This window comes from Geotrypetes seraphini, chromosome 5, assembly GCF_902459505.1.
Source record: "Geotrypetes seraphini chromosome 5, aGeoSer1.1, whole genome shotgun sequence".
Classification (NCBI taxonomy): Eukaryota; Metazoa; Chordata; class Amphibia; order Gymnophiona; family Dermophiidae; genus Geotrypetes; species Geotrypetes seraphini.
The window spans coordinates 19,444,794-19,471,957 of record NC_047088.1 but is presented as its reverse complement, the minus strand read 5'-3'; the positions used below and the strand labels follow the sequence as shown (position 1 = coordinate 19,471,957).

The 27,164-nt window shown below is 45.8% G+C and overlaps 1 protein-coding gene across 1 annotated transcript in view; it reads left to right on the top strand.

Moving 5' to 3' along the window:
* TMEM164 (transmembrane protein 164) overlaps positions 1–27,164 on the top strand; it is a 111,080-nt gene that overhangs the window by 33,683 nt on the left and 50,233 nt on the right. Inside the window, exon 2 of the mRNA XM_033944228.1 lies at positions 12,460–12,509. Within this exon, the coding sequence (XP_033800119.1) occupies positions 12,460–12,509 (50 nt within the window). The remainder of the gene's footprint in view (positions 1–12,459; positions 12,510–27,164) is intronic.

Genomic DNA, 27,164 nt, shown 5'->3' with positions numbered 1-27,164 from the left:
CGCCAGTGCACAAACGCAGTTTCAAAAAAAGTGGTTTTTTAGCCTGGATTTGAACGAGAGGGGGGCCTGACGCACTGAATCGAGCAGGATGTTCCAGGAAGAAGGCGCAGCAAGGCAGAAGGGGTGGAGTCGGGAGTTGACGGCGAAGGGCATCGACAAGAGAGACTCACTTGATAGAACGGAGCTTCCGGGGCGTAGTATAGGGAAAGACAAGGGAGGAGAGACACTGAGGAGCTATAGAAAGAATACACTTGTAGGTTAGTAAAAGGTGATTGAACTGTATGTGGAGACAGACGAGGAGAGAGGTAATGTAAGCCTAACGATACTGACGGCATACAATTTATTATTTCTGTCTCGCCACCAGATGCACGCAGCACTGTACGTTGATCCTGCAAGAGACGGTCCCTGCTCAAAAGAGCTTACACTGACAAACAGGGACACGCTCGGATGTCCACACACGGCTCTGCTGTGAGCCTTTCTGCATCAGCCCCTCGGTCACATTCTTCTTCCTCCTCCTATTCCTCCCCTCCCCCCTTTCATTCTGCAATTTTAATTCTCTTGCTTGCTTAGGGGATTTTATAATTCTCGGCTTGGTTTACGCTTCACTTCTCTTGACCCAGCCTTCAGTTTTCCTCCCATCCGTCTCTAGCCAAATTTCCTCCTGCGCAGGCTTAGCAAATCCGTGAACTCGCAAGCCTTGAGCATGCTCAGATGCTCAAGGCTTAGCAGAAGAGGAGGCCGATCTTCGGGCACCGGCACCAAGCACAGGACATGCCGATGCCGGTGCCCAGATGAGGGTAAGAAGCAGCGGGGGAATCTCGGATCGTGGCGGGGGGGGGGTGCCCAATCGCATCGGGGGGGGGGGTGCCGGAAAGTGGCGGGGGGGTACCCAATTGCAGGGGGAGTGCCGTATCACAGGGGGGGCCTTCGGGGGGAGCAATGCCGGTTCTCGTGGGGGGGGGGGGGGAACGCATCAAAGCGAGTTGCCATTATTTCCTATGAGGAAACTCGCTTTGATAAACGAGCATTTTGGATTAAGAGCATGCTCCTGGAACGGATTATGCTCGTAATCCAAGGTACCACTGTAATTTTATTTTATATACCGCCATACCCAGGAAGTTCTAGGCAGTTCCCAACAATTAATAGAAATACAAACAATGCAAATCATTGAAATCAGCAAGTTATATGCATATAATATAAGAAAAATACATCCCTGCCCTAAAAGGAGGGTACAACAATCTTAAAAGAATAAAGATTATAATAATAAAATATATTAAGAACTCAGCCTGTTAAATAATTGAGTTTTAATCTGCTTTCTAAAATCAAGTAAAGAAGATGCATCAAGCACAATTTGGGCAAGCCATGAATTTAGTTTAGCTGCCTGGAAAGAAAAGGTTCTTTCAAAGAACCTTTTATAATGACATAATTTTAATGAGGGAAAAGCAAACAAATGTATTCTACGAGAGCTCTTGTTGTTATAACTGAAAGTGAAGTGAGGGTTAAGATAACTCGGTGACTATTTTGTAGCAGATGCATGAGAACTTAAACAGAACTCTGGATTCCAATGGCAACCAGTGTAACTTTTGATAGAAAGGGGTAACATGTTCCCATTTCTTCGGGCCAAAAATGAGGCGGACGGCCGTATTCTGGACCATCCTCAATTTCCTGATAATTTTCTTATAAAGGCGCCCAGATATATGATGTTGCAATAATCAAGAGTACTCAGAATGGAAGATTGTACTAACGAACGAAAGGAGGCATCGTTGAAGTACTTTTTTATGGTGCAAAGTTTCCAAAGCACTGAGATACTCTTCTTAAATACTAAGTCGGAATGTTTCTCCAGTGTAATATGCTTTATATACACTGGAAGTGCGTTTATGAAAGTTATGAAAGTACTTCAGTTCAGAATGTCTAACATGCGCAAAGTGGATCTGACCTTGGCTTGACTTTAAGAGCAGAAGTGCACTTGGGTAAAGCCATTTGTCTGTTTAAAAGTATGTGGCTGCCAAACACCCCCCACCCTTAACAGCTAGTTTGACAAACCCTTTATTACTCTGTAAAAGAGTAACTACTATTAATTATTTCTAGAATGAAACCAGACGTACGCAGCGCTGTACGTAGTCGTGAAGGAGACGGTCCCTGCTCGAATGAGCTCGCAATCTAATCGGTCAAAACGGACAAACAAGATGGCAGGGTAGGAGTTACAGTTAGTGAGGGATTGGTTAAACTGCTGGCTAGAGGGAAAAGGGTGAGGCAATCTCGAAAAGGTGAGCTTTCAGTCTGTTTTTGAACCAGGGAAGGGGCGTGCTGTACGGACTCAGGTAGCCTGTTCCAGGCGTGCGGGGCAGCAAGGTGAAAGGAACGAAGTCTGGAATTGGCAGTGGAGAAGGATTCAGATAAAACTCTGCAATTTCCTGTAGTTAGTTCTACATAAAATATTCTGCCTCTAAGATCTCTCCAGTTTAAAAAAAAACAAAACCCAACTACAGTGAAACTTGCAGGGGTGTCTTGAAGGTGATTGGAACTAGGCGTAACGACATGTTCTCTGTTATTGCCCCTCAGTCTTGGAATCTCTTACCGCAACACATTAGGGAATTAAAAGATCTATCCATTTTTAAAAAACACTAAAAACGTTTCTCTTTAAAGATGCATATGATTTTTAATAGTTTATCATGCTTTTTTATTTATCTATAAATTTATTTCCCCTTCCTTTTTGTTTTTCCCTTTGTTATTACTCTTCCTTTCCTATCCGATTATTGTAATTTCTTCCCTATTTATCCTCACAATTCAAGTATGTCTCTATACCCTAACTAACATTTTAATATACGTATGTAATTAAGTATGTTTAATTTTTAAGAAAATTTTACTTTATATTGTCATTAACATTTAATTTGCATGTGTTAAGGTTTCAATCTGTATGTATTAAGGCTTTGTACATCGCTTAGTGATTTAAAATAGGCGATTCATTAAGAATAAATAAACTTGAAACTTGCTTCATTTCGATTCTAAAAACCTCTTCAGGCCACTGTGATCGAGAAAATGCAGGTTTCTCCCTAGCTATTACGTCATGTAACCAGTTCCTTCGTTAACAAGCAGCTCTGGAAGACTGCCCACAACCGAAGAAATTCTAGGTTAAGCAAACCAGTTCTGAGAACCCAAAAATCAAACCCGGAAACCCGGTTGCATGGCTTCACCTGTGAATCTCTTGCTTTTCCTGAGCTGCTCGGCCCAGAAGCTGCAGCCTGTGAATGAGGCATTTGAGCCACGGGCCGTGGTTCATCGGCCCTCGAGTGGCTCCTTCAGAGCCGAGATGCTGTGTTAGCGCTCGGCAGAACACAATGGACGGCAGTGTTGGGGGGGGGGGGGGGACAGTGGTGTGGATGCAAAGAGCTTTTGTTTTCCCAGTTGCAGTGCTGAAGGCGGTACCGAGAGTGTTTTTAAGGAACGTGTAGAAGATGAGATCAACATGGAGGCCAGAGACAATTTAAGAACTGAGAATTGATTTGAACTGCAGTACAAATAGATAAGAGAGTGCTGTACTAAGGAGCACAAGAGTCGGTCTCTCCTAGATTGTAATCTGCTCAGTCTTTAAAATCTTAGAATTGTGTGTGTGTTTAAATTTCTCATATAGCAGTGAGTCGCAAACCTTTTAGGCTGTTGACACACCAATCTCTGGGCTGCGGCTGGAGGGCGGCCGGAAATGTGCCGACATCATCGTTTTGACCTCCGCCCATGCACTGATGTCCTCCAGCCACGGCCCTGAGCCTCCTAATACCACTGGTGGGAGGGGGGGGAGGAGCGGAGAGACAGACGCCGGCTGACTGATTACAAGATGTGCCCCTCGCGGCGAGCAGTCGGCCGGCTCTGGCGCCTCGCCAGCATCGCGGGGCTTCGATGGTTGGTGATGATTAAGATGGGCTGGAGTGAGCTTTGACGGAGACTCGGTACCGGGCAGGGCTCTGGGTTTCTGGCCAAGGAATAGGACTATTTAAACTAAATTAATTCATGGACACGTTTGGTTGGGCAGACTGGATGGACCACTCGGGTCTTTATCTGCCGTCACTTACTATGTTACGATATGTCTCAGCTCTGAAAGATCCCACTTGAGGGCTGATGAGCCTGGCCTTTCATTCCACCAGCGTCGCTAAGCTCCCGTTGCCCCTCTCCTCAAGGCACTTCATTGGCTCCCTAGTTTAAACGGTTCATTCATGCGCGGGACTTCAGCGCGCCGACCATTGCAGCGCAGACAAATCGGCGAAAGACCCCAGTGTGCCGCCTAAAAAGTTACTTTTAAAGAGCTCTGCCGCGGGGTGTGATTGGGGAACCCCCCCCCCAGTTTACTTCATCCTCTTCGCGCAGCTGTTGGGGGATGGGGGGTTGGAACCCTCCATTATAGAGTTAGAGTAAACTTTTTTTTTTCCTGAATTTTTTTTTTTGGGGGGAAAAAGTTAAGTTTTCTCTATAATGTGGGGGTTCCCCCCCCACACCCCCTGTCAGAGCTCTTTAAAACTAAGTTTTTAGGCGGTGCGCTGGGGTCTTGAACCGAATTGTCTGCGCTGCAGTGTCGGCATGCCAAAGTCTCACGCGCTTTTGTCCCGTCACCGTTTAAACTCTTCCTGTTGATTTACAAGTGCATTCATTCTGTGGCTCCTCAATATTTTTCCTCATATCTCTCCCTATACTCCTCCGTCCATCAGCCAAGTCTCTCTTATCTGTACCCTTCTCCTCTACTGCCAACTCCAGACTACGTTCCTTCTCTCTTTCTGTACCTTACGCCTGGAACAGACTGCCTGAGTCATTACGTCAAGCTCCGTCAAGCCCACTTTTTCAAGGTTGCTTTTAACTTCTAACCCCCACTCGCTTGTAAAGCACCCATGCCTAAGAAACAACCTAATCCCTTATTTGTCCTGTTTGTTTGATTAAATTGTAAGCTCTAGTGAGCAGGGACTGTCTCTTGAATGTTTTCATTTACAGTGTTGCATATGCCTAGCAGCATTATAAAAATGATGATTAATGAGGGTTAAGTGTCTTCCCAAGATAAGAAGGAGCTGACATGGGATTTGAACCGGCCTCCCCTGGTTCTCAGCCTGCTGCTTTCATCGTGAGGTGGTTATTGCACTCAATTGTGACTAGCTTACAGGACTGTCGCCTCCGCCAGGTCATTGAAGAAAGCACATAGTAAGTAGTAGGTTGTCTGCACATGCCCCTTACAATTTAATATCTAAGATTTTCTTAGGAATAGAAAACGTTTTGTGTGAATATATATCAAAGTGGACAGTTTGGACTATTTGTTGTGAACCTCTGGGAGAATATTCCAACACTTGTGCCGCCTGAAAACAGCAGTGCATGACAGTTGATCCACAGCTGTGCCGGTGCCGTCCCATATGTGTGGCACTATACATGGTCTTTCAGAATAAATTTTTTGTGGGCCCCAAGCTGGCCTTTTTTGAGGTATAATGAAATCTCAGGAGCCTACCTCTAGCTGTCCCCTATGCCTGGAATAAATTACCCAAGTTTGTCTGCCAAGCCCCTTCCCTTGTTTAAAAGCAGACTGAAAGCCCACCTTTTTGATATAGCCTTCAATCCTTAACCCTACTCCTCTGACCATCAACTCAGCCAGCGGATTAACCGTTCCCCTTAACTGTATCCGTGACATCCTGTTTTTCTATCTTTTCTGTTTAGATTGTAAGCTCTTTGGAGCATGGGCTGTCTCCTTTGTGATTCTGTACAGTACTGCGTGCATCTGGTAGCACTATAGAAATAATTCATAATAGTGGTAGTGTGAAGAGTTTCAGTCTTTGAGAAGCAGAGCTGAGATAGTGATGTCATAATGCCTCAATCCACCAATAAGAGCCAACCTCAGCAGTGATGTCACAATGGCTTGATTGTCCTGTACTCCCCTCTGCTCTCCAACCCAGCCAGCAGATTAACCGTTCCCCTTAACTGTATCCATGGCATCCTGTTTGTCTGTCTTGTCTGTTTAGATTTTAAGCTCTTTGGAGCAGGGGCTGTCTCCTTTGTGACTCTGTACAGTGCTGCGTATATCTGATGCCTCCTATCCTTCATTCAATGTTCATGTCCTTAGTTCTTAATCTTGTTGTAATCCACATTGAATCCTATCTGAAATTTGTGATATAGAAGAAAAATGTAATGGTTATGGTAATGTTCTCCTCCCCCCAGAACATCAGGAATAAATAACTGTTGAAAAATTGAGTCATTGATTGCTTTCATGGTTTACGTCAATGCGTTTTAGTATCGGAATCCTGTGGTAGAAATCTGTAATATTCCTGACTACAGCAACACAGAAATACATTTTATTGCATGCTTTATGGACGGAGGAACCTCGGCTTCCTGAATCCCGTGCTAAATGTTGACATAGCAGAATAACACTCCGGTGTGTGATGGTAAATAGAGGGCTTGGAATGTAAGCCTTCCGAGGACAGGGACATACTTTTATGCTGATACAGTAACTTGCCTTGAGCTATTAAACAAAAAATGAATAAAAAAAAATGAGAAAGCAAGTTGAAAAGTTCACATGAATAGTGTGCTAAAAATGACACACTTTCTCGTGTCTGTTCAGGAACATGGCGTGGTAAAGTGTGTCTTGGTAGGAAGACAGGCATTGTATGAGGTGCAGCTGGACCGAGCCTCGAAGTGGGCCCGAGGATGGGGAGCCACAGGAAATAAGAACATAAGAAGATAAGAAGTTGCCCCGCTGAGTCAGACCAGAGGTCCATCTTGCTCAGCGGTCCGCTCCCGCGGCGGCCCTTCAGGCCTAGTGCCTGAACAGTGGTCCCTGATTAATTTTGTAACTTACCTCTAATCCCATCCCTATAATCTACCTCTACTCTTATCTGTACCCCTCAATCCCTTTGTCTTCCAAGTACCTATCCAAAGCTTCTTTGAACCCCTGTAGCGTGCTCCTGTTTATCACATCCTCCGGTAGCGCGTTCCATGTATCCACCACCCTCTGTGTGAAAAAGAACTTCCTGGCGTTTGTTCTAAATCTTTCCCCTTTCAATTTCTCTGAGTGCCCCCTTGTGCTTATTGATCCCCTTAATTTGAAAAATCTGTCCCTGTCTATTTTTTCTATGCCCTTCATGATCTTGAAGGTTTCTATCATGTCTCCTCTAAGTCTCCGCTTTTCCAGGGAGAAAAGCCCTAGCCTTTTCAGTCTGTCAGTATACGAGAGGTCCTCCATACCCTTTATTAGCTTAGTTGCTCTTCTCTGGAATCTGTGGTATTGGTGACGAATGATCCGTTTATGACGAGGATGGGATGGGGGTGGAAAAGAATAGACTGGAGATAGATCTAAACTGACTGGGGACGGGGCCCAGACTATGTCAACTCGATGCAACAGCGCGAACATTATGGACTCTGATACTGTATATACTCAAATATAAGCCAATCTGAATATAAACCGAGGTAACCTTTTTCACCCCAAAAAGGAGGAAAATAAGGTTGACTCGAATATAAACCAGTGGGAGGGGGGGGTTAATATTCAAGTACCCTGCCCTACCAGGCTCTGCACCCAGCCCCACTCCCTCCTCTCCAAGGCCTGTCGTGAGACCTGGTGGGCCGGGACAGGAGGGATCCCTTCCGCCCCCCTGTCCCGGCCGACTGCCTTCCTTTACTTCCCTCCTACCTCCTCTGCGGACCTTTTACAATCCCCAGTGGTCCAGCGGTGAACCAGAGCAGGAGCAGGAGCAGTCTTCCTGCGCTCCTGCCCCAAGGAGAGTCACTAGTGATTAGCTGTCACGAGTTCTCGCAGGAAGGGCTGTGGCTCACTGGTTGCGCTGCTGCCTCTGCACCCAGAGGTCCGAGATCAAATCCCGGTTCTGCTCCTTGTGACCCCGGGCAAGTCACTTAATCCTCCAGTGCCCACCGCTTTGAATGTCAGCTTTACTGAAAAATAAATTGCAGTATTATGACCATATTGCACCACTGGTTACCAGTTACCTTTTTAGAATCCATTTTAAAGTACTGGTTTATAAAGCTGTTGCAACTGGATTCCCACAAATAGTATTTAAGGCTTTGGTAATCCAGGCCCATGGCCCTACAGCTCGGCTGTTCTTTGTTTTGCCGCCAACCTAAAGGAGCAGAGAGAAACTCATTGCCTACATCTCTCCAAGGTTCATAGACAACGGCGCGAAAGACAAAAGCGTGCGCCGACAATTGAGTGCAGCGCGCGCCGCTCTAAATTACAGTTTTTAGGGGCTCCGACGGGGGGGGGTTTTGTTGGGGAACCCCCCCAGTTTACTTAATAGACATCGCGCCGGCGTTATGGGGGGCTTGGGGGGTTGTAACCCTCCACATTTTACTGTAAACTGAACTTTTTCCCTAAAAACAGGGAAAAAGTGAAATTTTCAGTAAAATGTGGGGGGTTACAACACCCCCCACAACGCCCCCACAACGCGGCGCGATGTCTATTAAGTAAAGTGTGGGGGGGTTCCCCCCCCCACGCCCCCCTGTCGGAGCTGTAAAAACAGTAACTTAGAGCGGCGCGCGCTGCGCTCAATTGTCTGGGCGCGCCTTTGTCCTGACACCTCTCTCCAAAGACATTGCATTTGGTTCTCTTGCTAGCACTGCTCTGCTACAGTTGTGAGTGATAGGCCAGCTCTGCTTTTATTTGGGGGGGGGGGGAAGAGGAGTGCATTTACGGCTCTCATTTCCAGCCTTAGAATTAGGATGTAGGGAATGGCACGGGGGCAAATTTTCGCCGTCCCAGTGAGCTTTGTCCCTGTCCCTTTCCTCCAACTTCTGTCATCTACACAAACCTCGAACACTTTTTAAAATCGTAAGTGTCTGAGGCTTGTGTTAAAGCAGAGCCAGAGCAGTAACTAGGCATCTGTTCCCCTTTATTGAGATTTGCCATGAACTCATAAGGGTTATGGCAGATTTCTTCTATTTTTTGGTCCCTCCTCCCACCCACACCCCAGATGGTAAAGACAGTGGTGCCCATTCTGACTTTTCATCTGCTACTAGCCCATATGGGTATTTAAATCATTTTTATGTCCCCAAAGTGCATCTGGGCTTGTGCTGGTGTGTTGAAGGCTCCTATGATATCAACAGTTACTGTATAAATTTGAATATAAACTGACCCAAATATAAACCGAGGTAAACTGTTATTCCCCCCCCAAAAAAAAAGAAGAAAAAAGTTGACTCGAATATAAACTGGAGGGGGTTTATATTCAAGTGCCATAAGAAACTAAAGTAAACTAAAACGTGAATTTATAGACCGTGTCATCTTTATATAAAAAAAGAGGAAAATTTACAATTTGGTGAAAAGCCAAGTTTTAAGATGTTTGCGGAAGATTTGAAAGGAACCTAGTTCTCTCAGCCATAAAGGAATATTATTCCATTAGTGTTTTAGCCCGTTACATTCATTACAGTAACGGGTGCTAGAATAGCCCCACCTATACCCTGCCTCCCACTGATCCCAGTCCCACCACCTCACCTTTCACCATTTCCTTTGTACCCTTTTGGCCCTCCTGACAGGGTCTTTACTTACCCGAGGCGGCAGCAGCAGTCCTGACATACCAACTTTTCCTCCTTCAGTGCCCCAAAGCAGCAGTGGTCCTACCATTTCCATCTCTCCCTTTCCCCCTTTCACACCCTCTACCATCTCTCTCTGACTCTGTTTCATCTCTTTTGCCATCTTTCCCTTTCCTGTCCCCCTCTGTCCTTCCCCAAGACCATCTCTCTCTCCTGCCCCCTCCACACTCCCTGAAGTCTATCTCTCCCTATCCCCTACCATCTCTCCTGGTCCCCCTAGTAGCCCCTCTGTCCTTCTCATCCATCTGTCTGTCTCTCGCTCCTCACCTCCTGCCTCTGCGGAGCTCTCGCAGATCCTCCTCGTCCTCCTCCAGCCAGGCTTCAGCCATCTTCCGCCGCAGCTTGCAGCCGCCGACAGCCACCGCGGCTGACATCCACCTCGGGGGATTCTCACGCATGCGCACTCCTACCTGCGGTGCCATACAGCGCACGGAAAACGGGAGCACGCAGGTGGGAGTGCGCATGCGCGCTTAGGGCTTTGTTATATTAGATTATTCAGTTAGTTTGAAACAGAAAGACTTTCTGTAGAAGCTATGCATTTCAGGGAGGGAAAAGATAGTTTAAGCTTTTGCATACTTCTGACCAGTCCATATAAGAACATAAGCAATGCCTCCACTGGGTCAGACCTGAGGTCCATCGTGCCCAGCAGCCCGCTCACGCGGCGGTCCAGGACCTGTACAGTAATCCTCTATCTATACCCCTCTATCCCCTTTTCCAGCAGGAAATTGTCCAATCCTTTCTTAAACCCCAGTACCGTTCTCTGCCCTATTACACTCTCTGGAAGCGCATTCCAGGTATCCACCACACGTTGAGTGAAGAAAAACTTCCTAGCATTCATTTTGAATCTGTCCCCTTTCAACTTTTCTGAATGCCCTCTTGTTCTTTTATTATTTGAAAGTCTGAAGAATCTGTCCCTCTCTACGCCCTTCATGATCTTATAAGTCTCTATCATATCCCCTCTAAGTCTCCTCCTCCAGGGAAAAGAGACTCAGTTTTTCCAATCTCTCAGCGTATGGAAGGTTTTCCATCCCCTTTATCAGACGCGTCGCTCTTCTCTGAACCCTCTCGAGTAACGCCATGTCCTTCTTAAGGTATGGCGACCAATATTGGACGCAGTACTCCAGATGCGGACGCACCATCGCCCGATACAATGGCAGGATAACTTCTTTCATTCTGGTTGTAATACCCTTCTTGATTATGCCTAGCATTCTGTTTGCCTTCTTAGCAGCCGCTACGCACTGTGCCGTCGGCTTCATTGTCATGTCCACCATTACCCCCAAGTCCCTTTCTTGGGTACTCTCATTCAATAACATCCCTCCCATCGTATAGTTGTACCTCGGGTTTCTGTTTCCCACATGTAATACTTTACATTTTTCAACGTTAGACAAGCACATTTGAATTGTATTCTGGGGAATAATAAGAGCCAGTGTAGCTTCACAAGAAGTGGCGATACATGCTTGAATTTGCAGTATTTTGGATCAGCTGAAGTCTTTGCAAGCTGATTTTGGTTAGGCTTAGATAACTGGAGTTGCTGTAATCGAGCCCTGAGAGAATAAGAATAGCCTTACTGGGTCAGACTAAAAGTCCGTCAAGCCCAGTAGCCCGTTCTCACAGTGGCCAATCCATCTCACTAGTACTTGACCAAAACCCAAAGAGTAGCAGAATTCTATGCTGCACCCTGTACCCCCCTCTCTCCCAATGCCTTGCAGGCCTCCACTGGGCCTGCCGTAAGACCTGGAGGTCCAGCGGTGGGCCAGGACAGGAGGGATCCCTCCCGCCTCCTCTCCTGACCAACTCTTAACAATTATTACCTCCTTCCCGTCTCTCCAATTCCTGGTGGTCCAGCAGTGAACCAGGGTAGGAGCAATCTTCATATGCTCCTGCCCCGTGCAGAACTGAATAGCTGCCATTCAGATAGCGGCTCTGCACCCCAATAGCCCTCATGGCTTCAGGTGCCACCTATCTGGATGTGTATTAGGGTTTTGGTGGGCTCATGCTTTCCACCATAAATGTAGTGATTAGAGTGGCTTTTGGGCCTGGGTCCTTCTCTCTATGGTTCACTAGCCCACCCACCCGGCTACTTAAGACACCTGTGCGATCCTCTACTAGGCTTTCCCATATCAAGTGCTGTTCTAGAGACAAGCATGTACTCTTTTATTTTTTATTTTTTTTTTTTCATTCAGATTTTTGGGGAGTGGAAGGGGGTTAGTGAGGAGTTGGGAGAATGTGTGTGGGGTCATATTTAACATAGCCAGTGGTCATCTGCTCAGTTTGGGTACCTTTGTGGCACTTAGATGTTCGGAGCTAAATGCCTCCTAATATGGCCCCTAGAACTCTGGACGCACAGCGGAAGGAATATCTCGCTAGAAGACTATTTTGATTATTGGCACTTGGGACATCCTGGCGATTTAGGGTGTGCAAGTGCTTTTTTTTTTGTTAAAATTATGCTCCTACTAGTGGTTAGACCAGCGGCTGAGAACTGGGGATGCCAGGGTTCAAATCCCACTTGATGCTTTTTTTCTTTTTTTTTTTTAATTAATCTTGTGTTTGTACTATTGGATTTCTGTGTGGTTTTAGATTATAGATAATATGTGTAATGTGTATTTAATTGCTAGTTTCTGGAAGACGGAGAGGGCAATGATGTGTTATCAAGGATAACAAAACGATTTAAAAAAACACACTGAACTAACTTAGTTTATTTCCTGACAGGCTTTTGAGGAGTTAACACTTCTTTCTTCACATCAGAACATGACGGACAGCCTATGGCATCAGAAAGTATAAATCAGAGTCTTCCAATGATTAATCTTGAGGAGAAAGGTGTAGGGAAGAGGGTGCGATGGGTGATCAGAAGGTGGAAGGCAGGCACGAATTAGAATCAATTTTATTTTCCTTTCTATTTTTCAGATTTTCCTTCTCGCCTGTCCTCCTTGTAAGCTTGCGACAGTGGTCTTCAGGTAAGTAGTTGCTCTTTTATTTTGTCCATAAGCCGTCTGGCATTTATATGATGAGATCATGCACCCCTGGCCCATGCTGTGCCCAGTCTTGGCGGATGTGGCTTCACAGGCCAGCTGTCATGATGGGAGAGGGCCAGCTTTGGTGTCGAGCAGTAGCATCGGAGGAGGGAAATGCTCCACTTCCCTCCCTTGACGCTGGCTCTCCCCCTAGCAACAGCTGACTTATTAAGCTACACCCTGCAGGGACGGAGCAGCAGTGGCAGAAGAGGGAGGAGGGAAGCGTTTAAGCCACACGACAGCTTAATTTATGGGCTGGTGATGTCACAGCTCCGGCATTTGGCGCCGTAGGCCAGAGCCTCACTTGGTCCGAAGGTTAAGCCGGCCCTACTGTGTGTGTCCTAGAATGTTATCACTGGGGCTTCCTGTGAAATTAGACGAGTTCCTTTGGTTGTGATTCTGAACGTAGAGAAATTGTCATTGGCAAAAGCTGGACACGCTGCTGTTTCGTTTTCTGTCCACGTTGCCTTGCTGACTCCCCTCGATCTGTGCTTGTCCTTCCTGTCCAAAGCATGGGCATTTTCCATGCAGATTGCCAGTGGCGTATTTTTTTTTCTTTCATTTGTAGTTTTTTGTTCTTTAAAAGGAAATAAATGAAAATTGGACACCCTCCCCCCCCCAAAAAAAAAAAAGTAAAAAGACAGTTTGGCTTCCGTACACGTGCCTTCTATTTATTTAAAAAGAAAAGTCCCACTCTCCCTAGGTCCTGAAACACATCTTACCCCATCTGCCATTTTCAGTGGACTTGCTGTGTGAGAAACTGGCACAGGGCCTGAGTTGGTCAGTGCCATTTTGAGAAGCAGCAGGGGTGGGTTGGATGGGTTTGCTGCCGCCCATAGAAAATGGCAGATGCGATGGGGCAAGAGGGAGATCTGGGAGGAGGATTAGGGGGCCTGCAGGGACTTGGGAGAAAGTGTTGCCGAGTGTAAAAAAAAAAAAAAAAAAGGACGCCTAGGAAGTGAACAAAATGAAAATGAATAGCATTTCATTCACTTTTTCTGTTATTTTGAAAAATAAATAAGAAACGTTGACCTTCCAATTTCATGAAATGAAACCATAACTGCAGGAAAATATACAGGGTACAAGAATTTCTTTAAGTGACAAAAAAAATCTAAAAACAAATGCCTAAACTACATAAAATGTATCCAAAGAACTGGTCCTAATAATTCATGTGGACCGGACCTGATACGGTCCGTATTTCGAAGAAACACTTCTTCCTCAGGGGTCCCAAATGTTGGTAATTAGAATATCAGAAAATCAGATTGGATGAAATAAACAAAGTAAAAAGAGTGATGGTGGGGGAGAGTGTGGTGCAGTGGTTAAAGCTACAGCCTCAGCACCCTGAGGTTGTGGGTTCAATCCCACGCTGCTCCTTGTGACCCTGGGCAAGTCACTTAATCCCCCCATTGCCCCAGGTACATTAGATAGATTGTGAGCCCACCAGGACCGACAGGGAAAAATGCTTGAGTACCTGAATAAATTCATGTAAATCATTCTGGTCTCCCCTGGGAGAACAGTATAGACAAGTTTCTGGCTCTGGTAACCAGAGCTGAGATAGTGATGTCATAATGCCTCAGTCCACCAATAAGATCCAACCTCATTGGTGATGTCACAATGGCTTGATTGTCCTATACCTGGCTCACTTTTACTACATTTTGATTTCTAGAGTGGCGCAGTGGTTAGAGCTACAGCCTCAGCACCCTGAGGTTGTGAGTTCAAACCCCATTCTGCTGCTTCTGACCCTGGGCAAGTCACGTAATCCCCCCAGTGCCCCAGGTACATTAGATAGATTATGAGTCCACCGGGACAGACAGAGAATACTGCTTGAGTTACGTGAATAAATTCATGTAAACCAACCTGAGCTCCCCTGGGAGAACGGTCTAGAAAATTGAATAAATAAAAAAAAAATTAAAAAAGCAGGCATGGAAATATCTTGGGCATAGCGCTGCGCCATGAAACGCAAAGTGCGGCTTCATTTCCCCATTCCAGCTGTCGCACAGCGCGTGCAAGTTGCCACCATGTGTTCAGATGGGAAACTGTTTCGATCAGAAGACGCGCAAAGTGTCGAGTCACGTAATTCGCATGTACGCTCGTTAAGTAATGCCGAATTCATTGCAGGAAGCGTGCATGCATGCTGCGGATATGCAGAGATTTTGAATATATTCTGTGAGATCTGAGAATGCTCTGAGAGAATTCTTATCGTATGTATAAAGGAAATGAGTCTTTATTTATTTGGTGTTGTACTATATGGAAGGTGTGGCTTCTTGGGATTTTGGTTTAATTTATGTTTATCATTTTTGGTCAGTTATTAGGTATTTGGCATTTGTGTTCTATGTGTGACCGAGGTATTCTGTTAGGATGAATTTTCTATGTAGCATTAAATTAAAACTATCCTTCCCCTCGCTAAAAGGCATTTCCCACACAGGAAAGCTAGGGAAAGCCACTTCAAAATCACTGAGTTCTGGAACAACCTTACCTCCCCTCTTCGGAACTTGAGCTCCCTCCATCTGAAAACCTGGCTTTTCTCAAAAAATGTAAGTCTCCCTCCAATTTAGGAATCAAGGAAACTCTTATATCTTGGCATCCCAAGTCCTCTAAATTTTCTTCACACTTCTACCTCTAACCCTCTGTTGTAGTTCCTTCCTATTTCTCCTACTGTAAACCGCGTCGAGCTCTACGAACGTGGAGATGATGCGGTATACAAACCTAAGGATTAGATTAGATTAGATTAGCATTCAGTTTTCCTGATAGTGGAGGGGAGATGGGTTTCGTTGATCCTTTTTCTGTACAGTGCTCCCCTGCGAATTCGTGGTCGGCGGTTTGCGGTCCCAGTCATCCGTGGTATTTTCCCGACCGTGAACCGCCAACCAGGAGAGGACAGCTGGAGAGGCAGGAGAAGGCAGCCGGAGTGCCGGCGAGTGAAGGAAATCACTCGCTGTATGCTCCGACCGCCTCTTCCTGTACTAAAGTCAGGCCTCGCCAATCGAGAGCTGATTTGACACGCAGCTCCTGATTGGTGAGGCCCGACTTTAGTACAAGAAGAGGCGGTCGGAGCATACAGCATGTGATTTCCTTCACTCGCCGGCGCTCCGGCTGGCCTCTCCAGTCTCCCCCACGAAAAACCGTATTCGAGGGTTTTCAAGATTCGTGGGGGTTCCTGGACCAGAACCCCCGTGAATATCGGGGGAGTGCTGTATTTGTAATTTATAAAAATGTCAATTGTACAGCAGATTGTTCCTTTTTATACTTTAATAAAATGATTTCAATATAAAATAGCTATTCAAGACTTGGGTGGATGGGATCAGACTGAGTCCGTGGGGACAGAGGCAGTCTGCAGGGTTGGGGTCAGTTTTTATTGTTTTGTTTTTTCCTCCCCTCGCATCATTCTCTACCAGCAATGTCTGGAATAGAAGCCCATGCCACAGAGTAAGGGACCGCTCTGCAGTCTGTCATCTGGTTACAATTCAGTTACCTAATGTGTTGCGTGCAGATGTGGTGGTTTTGATGCCAAGTTAGTCTGGTCAGGCCAGTTGCAAATATTGGTTGTACAAAAATCTTACCTACTCTGTCTTGTGTGATATTGAGTTAACCAGTATTTTTAATTTTTAAAAAAAAAAATTTGATTCCACTTAAAATCTAAGTGGATTGTAATAAAACTTGCATAAATCCAGTTAGCAGGACATCAAAACATCAGAAATGTCTAAATTGCAATCCTTCTCAGATAATCCGTCATGCAAACGTACCTCAGAAAATCCTCCCGGCCTAATGGAATGCCTGAACAAAAAGACGTTTTCAATAATGCTACAAATGTTTTCAAATTTTTACATAGCCCCTCTTCTATGAAACCGTGCTAGCATTTTTTTTTTAGCGCTGAATGGCCCGCGCTGCTCCCGATGCTTATAGGATCTCCATGAGCATCAGGAACAGCGCGGGCCATTCAGCGCGCAGCTCTCTGCGCTAAAAACCGCTAGCGCAGTTTTGTAGAAGTGGAGGATAGTCTTAAAGAACCTGATAAGGCATTCCATAGCTGTGGAATGGCCAGTGATATTCATGTTGCCCGCGTTTTCTTAAAACATTGCGATCGCAAAGAGCAAGATGGTAAATATTTCCTCAAAACCTGTGTCGGATACCAAGGCGCCTCCCGATATACTGCAATTGGCAACCAGTGTTTTAACACCGGGGAAATATGTTGATATCGGGATGCTGATGTATTTTTCATTACTTGCAAAGCTAGTACTTTATTAATTGCTATGGTTTATTACTTTCATGCAGTAATCAAAGTAGTTAACTATTTCACTATCCCAGTAACTATGGGCTAGATTCACTAACCTGCCTCTCCATTCTCGAGCCGTGCCCGATTGCATGCAGGTCGACAAATTTCACTAAAGGCCTGCATGCAAATGGGAACGATCGTTGGCACGCCCTCCCCACCTACCGCACAGATCGCTGGAGAGCGATCCTTGAGCATGCGCAGACCATCTTCCTTGATTGTAGATGGCCTGCACATAGAAACATAGAACATAGAAGATGACGGCAGATAAGGGCCTTAGCCCATCAGGTCTGCCCACTCTACTGACCCACCCCCAAGTCTACTATCCTAGGGATCCCACTCCTGGTGACAGGTTCCCTTGGCTTAACCCTCTAAGGGATCCCACATGGGCATCCCATTTGCTCTTAAATTCTTGCACGCTGTTTGCCTCGATCACCTGCACCAGGAGCTCATTCCAAGGATCAACCACTCTCTCGGTGAAGAAATATTTCCTGGTGTCGCCATGAAATTTCCCGCCCCTGAGTTTGAGCGGATGCCCTCTTGTGGCTGAGGGTCCTTTGAGAAAGAGAATCTCTTCTTCCATCTCGATACGGCCGGTAATTTACTTAAACGTCTCGATCATGTCTCCTCTCTCTCTACGTTCCTCGAGTAAGTACAGCCGCAAATTTTTCAGCCTTTCCTCGTACGATAGATCCTTGAGCCCCGAGACCATCCTGGTGGCCATCTGTTGCACCGACTCTACTCTCAGCACATCTTTTCGGTAGTGTGGCCTCCAGAATTGCACACAGTATTCCAAATGAGGCCTCACCATGGTTCTGTATAATGGCATTATGACTTCAGGCTTCCAGCTGACGAAACTCCTGCGCTGGCCCTTCGTGCCTGGCAGAACATTTTTACTTTTTTTTTTTTTTTTACTTTTAGCTGACTTTTTTCTACTTTCTACTTTAACCCACTTTAAACCTGTGGGTTAAAACCACGGGCTCGCACTGTGGGGAAGGGCAGGCGAGTCGGGGCTGAGCAGAGAAGCGGGGCAGAGAGCAGGTTGTTGCAGAGACAGTTTATTTCAGGGCTGCAGGGCTGGCAGGACAGTCGGAAAGGAGGTGAGCGATTGGTCCCCAGCAGTCGCTTCTTGTTCATCAGCCAGCCCAGTCGGTATTCCAAGATTTTCGTTTTGTGAATCATGTCCCTGCTTGCTTTGCATGCCGTTTCCCTCATTTGCATGCATGGATCGGAATTGGATCGGCGCACAGGTTAGTGAATTGGGTCAGAGGGGAATCGGGTCTCAAAGGGCTTGCAAACTGATTGGTATGTGATCGCTTTGCTTAGTGAATCTAGCCCTATATTAGATAATGACATGGTGACAAAATTCATCACCGTTCCCGTCCCCACGGATAACCGGGGGAAATAATCCCTTGTCATTTTCTAGTGTCTGTTTCAACCTCAGTCCTTCTACACCAGCATTCTTCAAAGCAAAGCTTGCGGGTCAGTGGTTGTGGCCATTCATACTCTGATTCTTATATGAGCCAAGGATAATGAAGCCATTATGACATCACTGATGTGATTGGCTCTTAGGCACTGGTGGAATGAGGCATTATGACATCACAATATCTGCTCTGGATACCAGAGACTGTCATTCTGTAATGTCTGTTTCAACCTCAGTCCTTCTACACCAGCATTCTTCAAAGCAAAGCTTGCGGGTTAGTGGTTGTGGCCATTCATACTCTGATTCTTATATGAGCCAAGGATAATGAAGCCATTATGACATCACTGATGTGATTGGCTCTTAGGCACTGGTGGAATGAGGAATTATGACATCACAATATCTGCTCTGGATACCAGAGACTGTCATTCTGTAGTGTCTGTTTCAACCTCGGTCCTTCTAAACCAGCATTCTTCAAAGCAAAGCTTGCGGGTCAGTGGTTGTGCCCAATTATACTCTGATTCTTCCTTCTCTCCTTAAAGAATGACATGAAGATGGTTTCCCGCAGTTATCCGCGGGAACGGGAACGGTGATGAATTTTGTCACTGTGTCATTCTCTACCCTATATCTTTAAGTGAATATAAAACTTTTTTGAGTTATGTTTTTGTTGGAAAACTGTATTAAATTGAAGAATGATGTTACATAATTGCTCAGATGTAGTCTTGCTGAAGATGTGATGATATAATATTGTCACTTTATATTTTCTTCTATCTGGTTTAATCAGTGTGTTTTTCTTTTTTTCCCCGATTTTATTGTTATTTGTAAATCGCACTGGATTATGATTTTGCGATCAAATCAAATTTTTAAATAAACTTGAAACTATCCGATGTTCCCCCTCCCCATTCGCGGTTTCTGCACTCGCGATTTCACATAATCGCGATTTTTTTCTGGGGAGGGGGAAAATTTAAAAAAAAACATATTTTTTACCTCCTTGCCGCCTTCCCGGCCTTACCTGGTGGTCTAGCGGGCTTTCGGGGCAGGAGCGATCTTCCTATGCTCCTGCCCTGTGCAGATCGCCATGAGGAAATGGCTGTACGGAGTTCCGTCGTAGTCTCGCGAGACTATGGAAACTCACAGCAATCATTTCCTGATGGCGATCTGCACGGGGCAGGAGCGTAGGAAGATCGCTCCTGCCCCGAAAGCCCTCTTGACCACCAGTTAAGGCCGGGTAGGCAACAGGAAGGTGGGGGTGGGTCAGAGCCGGATAATCGCGTTTTTTCGCCATTCGCGGTCCGGCTCTGCCCGTATCCCACGCGAATAACGAGGGAGAAGTGCATGTCTCCTTTTAAAAATGTTCATTTTATTATGTATGGAAACTTGTGAGCCGCCTTGGATAAAGGCGGATGAAAAATGTTTTTAAATAAATAATTACTTTTGAAGAGTTAGTAGCACACGACATGACTTGACGGAAGATGTGGTTGGCATGATTTGGTCAAACCTTCTTGAAATAAGTGCAAACCTCCGCAGCGCTCCCTAGGCGTCGGCAGTACTCTGACCCGTGTCCACAGCAAGTTAGCCATCGGCAACAGCACTGGGTGGTAAGTACATTTCTCAAGGGTCTTGGCCCACTTCCAGCCAAACTCATTGCAGACGTTTGTGAAACCAGCATGAAATACCTGGGTGTGTGCAAATTTCAGTGAACACCTGGTAGGAAGAAACTCGCACAGTTTTGCAACAAAGCAGTAACAAATAGTTATTGCACAAAAATGGAATAAAATTAAATATAGCTTTTAATGCTGAACAAATAAGCTTTGAACTTAATAAAAGTGCTTACATCGGTTAAAAACTGGTAACAATGTAAAGTGCTTTTCTCTAAAAATAGCTGAACTCAGACATTAAAAGCATTTCTTTAAACTTCAGTCCTATAAAATAAAACATTTAACACATGCGTGCGTTATTTTCTTCCCAGGCTCAGTCTAGTGCAGGGATCTCAAAGTCCCTTCTTGAGGGCCCCAATCCAGTCGGGTTTTCAGGATTTCCCCAATTAATATGCATTGAAAGCAGTGCATGCACATAGATCTCGTACATATTCATTGGGGAAATCCTGAAAACCCGACTGGATTGCAGCCCTCAAGGAGGGACTTTGAGACCCCTGGTCTAGTGTGACCCATCACCCCTTAGGTACACCTTTTAACTTTTGCATTATTTCAAAGCTAAGTTGCTTTGTGCCACACTATTTTTTTTCCTTTTTTGTGTCCATAGAATCAACATCCAAGAGCATCTCCGAAACCCAGAATCAGGTAAGTAAAACTCCAATGTCCTTTAAATAATTAAACTAAAAAAAATAAAACCAATAATTTAAAAACACCTTTTCATGCCCTGTCTAGCAGGTATAGGTGCATGGAACACTCATACTCAGCTCATGCATGCATCCACGTTAACACACCTAGGCACACTTATACACTCAGACAACAGGCTTACCTGCCTCTCCACGATTTGGCTGCACCTAAAAACTGCTCCTGAGCTATTTTAAAGCTCGTGGGGACTTGATCAAATGCAGCCACAGTCATGCTCTGTCTGATTTTTTTTTTTTCTGCTCGCTCCTCTCTCATGCTTCAGAGCATGAGAGCAGCCAGGACCTATTCCTGAGGGCCCCTCCCCCCCAGTTGCTGGGGTCATTAACCAATTAAGGGGTATGACTTTCATGCCTCCATGTCATCTAGGACACTGGCCTAACCTGGGTCTGATCTGCTTTCTTCTTCTGCATCTCTTTTTGATCCCATGTGTGCATGCTTAGCCCATGCAACCTGCGGCTAGTCCAGGATTATATGGCCTCTTTAGACCCTGTCTGTCTTTATTAACACTTAAATTGAAGTGGGGGATGAGCATATATAGCTGGTCGGACTACTTTTGTTTATTGCTATATCTCTTTAGACCCAGGTCAGAGCCCCACATAACACTCTCCACCATCAGAGGCTTTAAGAGGCCCCCCCTCACCATCCTGGACCTCCCCCTGGGCTTTATCCCACTTGCACCTACACCAGGCCGCTGCCAGTTCTCTTCCCCAACCTGCCGCAGCCTGCCTCTCTGGGACCTGGCCAGGCCTCGGACACAAGAATTCCTTCTAGAGCCTCCCCCCGGTTGTTGACTTGCTCTTCCCAGCCAGGTCTTGGCCTTTCACGTGATCCCATGCCATCAAGGCCTCCTCTCTGGCTCGCCTTTTTGTTTACGCATGCACGGCCTCTTCAGACTGTGGGGAACCACAAGTACTAGGGGTCACTTGGAGAAACTGAAAGGGGACAGGTTTAGAACAAATGCTAGGAAGTTCTTTTATACCCAGAGGGTGGTGGACGCGTGGAACGCGCTTCCAGAGGTTGTGATAGGCCAGAGCACATTACAGGGGTTCAAGGAAGGTTTGGATAGGTTCCTAAGGGATAAGGGGATTGAGGGGTACAGATAGAAGTAGAGGTAGGTTATAGAAATGGTCAGGAACCACTTCACAGGTCATAGACCTGATGGGCTGCCGCGGGAGCGGACCGCTGGGCGCGATGGACCTCTGGTCTGTCCCAGTGGAGGCAACTTCTTATGTTCTTATTTGCTGGACCACTCTCCCTTCTCCCTGGTAAACGGCGAGAATGACTGCTATGGCTGCAGGGAGGAGCCATCTGTCTGCCGCTGCCTTCCTCTGCCTCTCTTCCTGCATCGGGCCTTGAATCTTCTAGGTACCCGGTTGGTGAATTGCCGCCTCCCTGTCAACTCCTTGTAGGCATTCCATGCCTAATCTAATCTAATCTAATCCTTAGGTTTGTATACCGCATCATCTCCACGTCCCACAATATCCCTGTCCAGTATTGCATCTTTCCTCCTAGGAGGTCTCAAACCCTCAGGGAAGATCGGTCACCACTCAGGGATCACTTCTACAAACACCACAGGAGGCGAAAAAAAAAATAGGAAAATGCTATCCTGTCCCATGACACCAAATGAAAACCCCTGCAGCGCCCCCTAGGCTTCAGTGTTATTCTGACCCATGTCAACAGCAAGTTAGCTGTTGGTTACAGCACTGGACGGTATCAGAGCGCACTTCCACCCAAACTCGCTGCGGTTGTTTATGAAACTAGCATGAAATACCTGGGTGTGTGTAAATAAGCACCTGGTGGGATGAGACTCGCACAGTTTTGCAACAAAGCAGTATCAAATATTTATTGCCCAAAGTGGAATAAAATTAAATAGGGCTTTAATGCTGAACAATTAAAAAGCCTTGCATTTAATAAAGTGCTTACGTTAATTAAAAACGGGTACCAATGTAAAGTGCTTTTCTTTAAATATAATCTGAAATCGGACATAAAAAGCATTCTTTAAACTTCAGTCCCAAAAAATATAACATTTATCATATGCATGCATTATTTTCTTCCCAGGCTCAACCTAGTGTGACCCGTCAAGTATCATTGGCTCAGATAAGTACCCTTTTCTTTTACTCGGGTTTTGGTTAACTTTTGCTAAGTTGCTTTGTGCCACACTGATTTTTTCCCCTTTGTGTCTCCACAGAATCAACAACCAAGAGGATGCAACTTATACGTTTACAGTACTCCCTCGATATTTGCGAATATCGAAAAACCGCAAATACGGTTTTTTTCAACTGGGGAGGCAGGAGAGGGCAGCTGGAGCGCCGGCGCATGAAGCCCGACTTTAGCCCAGGAAGGAGGCGGTCGGAGCAGACCGCAAAGTCGCGGGGGCACACTGGACTTATTTTACTAGATTCAACGTTCCGATATTCTGATGGGGGGGGGTGTTTCCCCCTTTATCTTTTATTCAAATAATAGTCGGTTTAGTTAAATCGTGAACCTGTTTGGGACAGTGAGGGAAGTTAATGTGCCGAATGTTCTAGTTTTTGTAAACCGCTGAATACTTACGTGCAAGAGGTATATTATAATAAATACCAAGAAATAGATATCTCCAAAACCCAGAAAGAGGTTAGTAAAACCTCAACGCCCTTTAAATAATTAAACTAAAATAAATATAGCCCCTCCTTTGCAAAGCTGCACTAGTGTTTTTATTGCCGGCCACCGTGTTAACAGCGCAGACGCACATAAAACATAAGAACATAAGAATTACCGCTGCTGGGTCAGACCAGTGGTCCATCGTGCCCAGCAGTCCGCTCACACGGCGGCTCTTTTGGTCAAAAACCAGCGCTCTAACTGAGACCAGCCCTACCAACGTACGTTCTGGTTCAGCAGGAACTTGTCCAACTTTGTCTTGAATCCCTGGAGGGTGTTTTCCCCTATTTGAATCCCTGGAGGGTGTTTTCCCCTATGACAGCCTCCGGAAAAGCGTTCCAGTTTTCCACCACTCTCTGGGTGAAAAAGAACTTCCTTACGTTTGTACGGAATCTATCCCCTTTTAACTTTAGAATAGGAATTCTACGAGTGTTGGAGCTGTTACCCTGGCAGCCGGCGCTAAAAACGCTAACACGGCTTTGTACACACAAACCCCCCAATAATAACCCCCCCCCTTTTTCTTGCTTCGGGCCCATGCTGCTTTTTTGTGTTGGCTTGCAGGTACAGAAATTGCTGCCTCCGAATCAGGAACCACCTTTCCAGGAGAAACAAATAACGACTTCCTTTCTTAAATAAAAAAAAAAAAACAAATAAAAATCTGACTCACAGTGTCAGTGTGGGTTTGCTACAGTCACTTTCTGTAGGATCCGAAAGTGACTGTAGCAAACCCCAGCAAAACAAAAGATAATTGAGAGCAAGCCCGGCCTAACCCCCCTCTCAGGTCAGTACTCACACTCACAGCCACCAAGCCAATCACTCAGGCTCAGTCTTAGGCAAGCACATCTATACATTCTACCATTCAGCACAATCAAATTTGTGGAACTGCAGCTTTTGCTAAAGCCCAAAGCTGCTATTCTCTCCCTGCTTAGGGTTAGGATAGTGTAGCTGGTTTTAAGAAAGGTTTGGACAAATTCCTGGAAGAAAAGTCCATAATCTGTTATTGAGAAAGACATGGGGGAAGCCAGTGCTTGCCCTGGATCGGTAGCATGGAATGTTGCTACTCTTTGGGTTTTGGCCAGGTACTAGTGACTTGGATTGGCCACCGTGAGAACGGGATACTGGGCTTGATGGACCATTGGTATGACCCAGTATGGTTGCTATTATGTTCTTACATGAGCCAAGTATAGGACAAATAAGCCATTGTAACATCACTGCTGAGGTTGGCTCTGAGGCACTGTGGACTGAGGCATTATGACATCACAATCTCAGCTCTGGAATGTTGCTCTCATTGGGGTTCCGGAATCTTGCTATTCTTTGAGATGCTGGAATGTTGCTGCTCCTTGGGTTTTGGCCAGGTACTAGTGACTTGGATTGGCCACCGTGAGATGGACCGCTGGTCTGACCCAGCAGTGGCAATTCTTATGCCGTGAGAGCGGGATACTGAGCTTGATGGACCATTGGTATGACCCAGTATGGTTGCTATTATGTTCTTACATGAGCCGAGTATTGGACAATCAAGCCATTGTGACATCACTGATGAGGTTGGCTCTGAGGCTTTGTGGACTGAGGCATTATGACATCACAATCTCAGCTCTGGAATGTTGCTCTCATTGGGGTTCCGGAATCTTGCTATTCTTTGAGATGCTGGAATGTTGCTACTCTTTGGGTTTTGGCCAGGTACTATTCCTTGGATTGGCCATCGTGAGAACGGGCTACTGAGCTTGATGGACTTTTGGTTTGACCCAGTAAGGCTGTTCTTATGTTCTTAAACTTAAAAAAAAGACACATGACCCTGCCTCTGCTTCCTCCAAGGTACCCTGCCCCACTGGTCTTGCCCCTACCCTACTCCACCCCCTATCGCAGCCTCTCTCTATCTTTCTACCCGAGTCTCCCCTATGTCCTCATGTACCTCCTCAACATTGCAGTTTCAAATTTCGGGCAGCTGACAACCCACAGTGTTAGCACCATGACCCTGCTGCTGTCGGCCTGCCCTGTACGCCTTCGCTCTGCAGCGTCCCGCCTACACGGGAAGAAAAAGTCTCTGCTAAGTGAAAACTTCCGGGGCAGGCTGATAACACTGTCAACTGTCACTTGTCTGAAGTTTGGAAATTGCAGCGCCAGAAGCGGTTTGTGGGTGTGGGTGTGGGGGCAGTCCGACGGGAAAGCCTAAACTTTTTTTCCCCGAGATGGGGCAAATGCAGAGCAAATGAGACCAAAGTGGCCCCCATCTAAGTGGTAAGATCTGTAACGACCCCTCCATGAAGATTACTTCCTCCTTAGGAAATGCCTTCGTAGACGTGCAGAAAGTGGAGTTTTGAGCTGACGCATTCACTGCTTGGTTTCCATCTTCTGGCGATCAGGCATCCTCTGTATGTATTTTGCTCCTTTTTTTTTTTTTTTCTGCTGCTTCTTTTCTCTGGAGGGCATTCCAGTCATCCGCCAGAAGAACCTAAGAATAGCCATATTGGGTCAGACCAATAGTCAAGTTTCAAGTTTAATAAAAATTTGATATACAGCCTATCAGTCTTCTAAACGGTTTGTACATAATAAAAATAGTGAAATGGGAAACATACATTAAAATGTACAGGACCTACTGGAACGATAGGATTAAGCCCAGTATCCTGTTTCCACAGTGGTCAATCCAGGTCACAACATTCCATGCTACCAATCCCAGGGCAAGCAGTAGCTTCTCTCATGTCTGTCTCAGTAGCAGACTGTGGACTTTTTCCTCCAGCAACTTGTCTAAACCTCATCTAAAACCTTAACCACTGTTACCACATCCTCTGGCAAATGCGTACTAGAGCCTACCTATTCTCTGAGTGAAACAATATTTCCTCCTATTGGTTTTGAAAGTATTTCCCTGTAACTTCATTGAGTGTCCCCCTAATCTTTGTGCTTTTTGATGGAAAAAAAAAAAAATCAATTCACTTGTGCCCATTCTATGCCACTCAGGATCTTGTAGTCTTCAGTCATATTGCCCCTTACCCTTCTTTTTTCCAAGCTAAAGAACCCTAGCTGGTTTAGTCTTTGCTCCTATGAGAGGAGTTCCATCCCTTGTATCATCTTGGTCGCTCTTCTTTGATCCTTTTCTAATTCTGCTATATCTTTTTTAAAAAAATATGGCAACCAGAATGGAACACAGAATGGCATACTCAAGGTGAGGTCACCATACTTCAGTGAAGAAATATTTCATAACATTGCTTCTGAACCTACCTCCTGAAAGAGCAAGTGCAGGAGAGAAGAAATTGCTCCTGCCTCAATGCGCCGCTAGCCCACCAGGGAGTCAAGGTAGGCCTTGCGGTCCTTCATCTGGGTCTGGGAGGGGGGGTTGGTGGTGCCTATTCAAGGAGGGAGGGGAGGGAACGCAGCCTTTTCTTGTCGGAGGGGGAGGGCATGCTAGTCCACGAATATATGAACACCGGCGCAAATGGGGAATATTGGTTGCAGTTGATGTGACCGCAGATGCGAATTCGCGTATCGTGAACGCGTGGCTAATGAGAATGGACTGCGTGCACAACTTGGCTTAAGGAATTCTTTCTAATCCCTCTGTGTCTGGGTATTTGTATTCTCCGTTGCCTCTGACAAGGAAGGAGCAGTTGGGATAACGCAGGAGTAGGGAACTGCGGTCCTCGAGAGCCGTATTCCAGTCGGGTTTTCAGGATTTCCCCAATGAATATGTTGAGATCTATTTGCATGCACTGCTTTTAATGCAGAATTTAGGACTTGGAAAAATCAAGCACACGTTTGAATTAAGAGGCAGTCCAGTAGAGAAATGGGTGGAGCATGCTTTAAGGAACTTTTTCCAACTCTTCTGTTCTTTGTATGCATTTAGCTATTTTGTCTTGTGTTCAGCTGTGTGAGAGGTGAGTAATTTTTTTTTTTGTTTGGGGGGGAGAGGGTTGGTCTGTATGTGG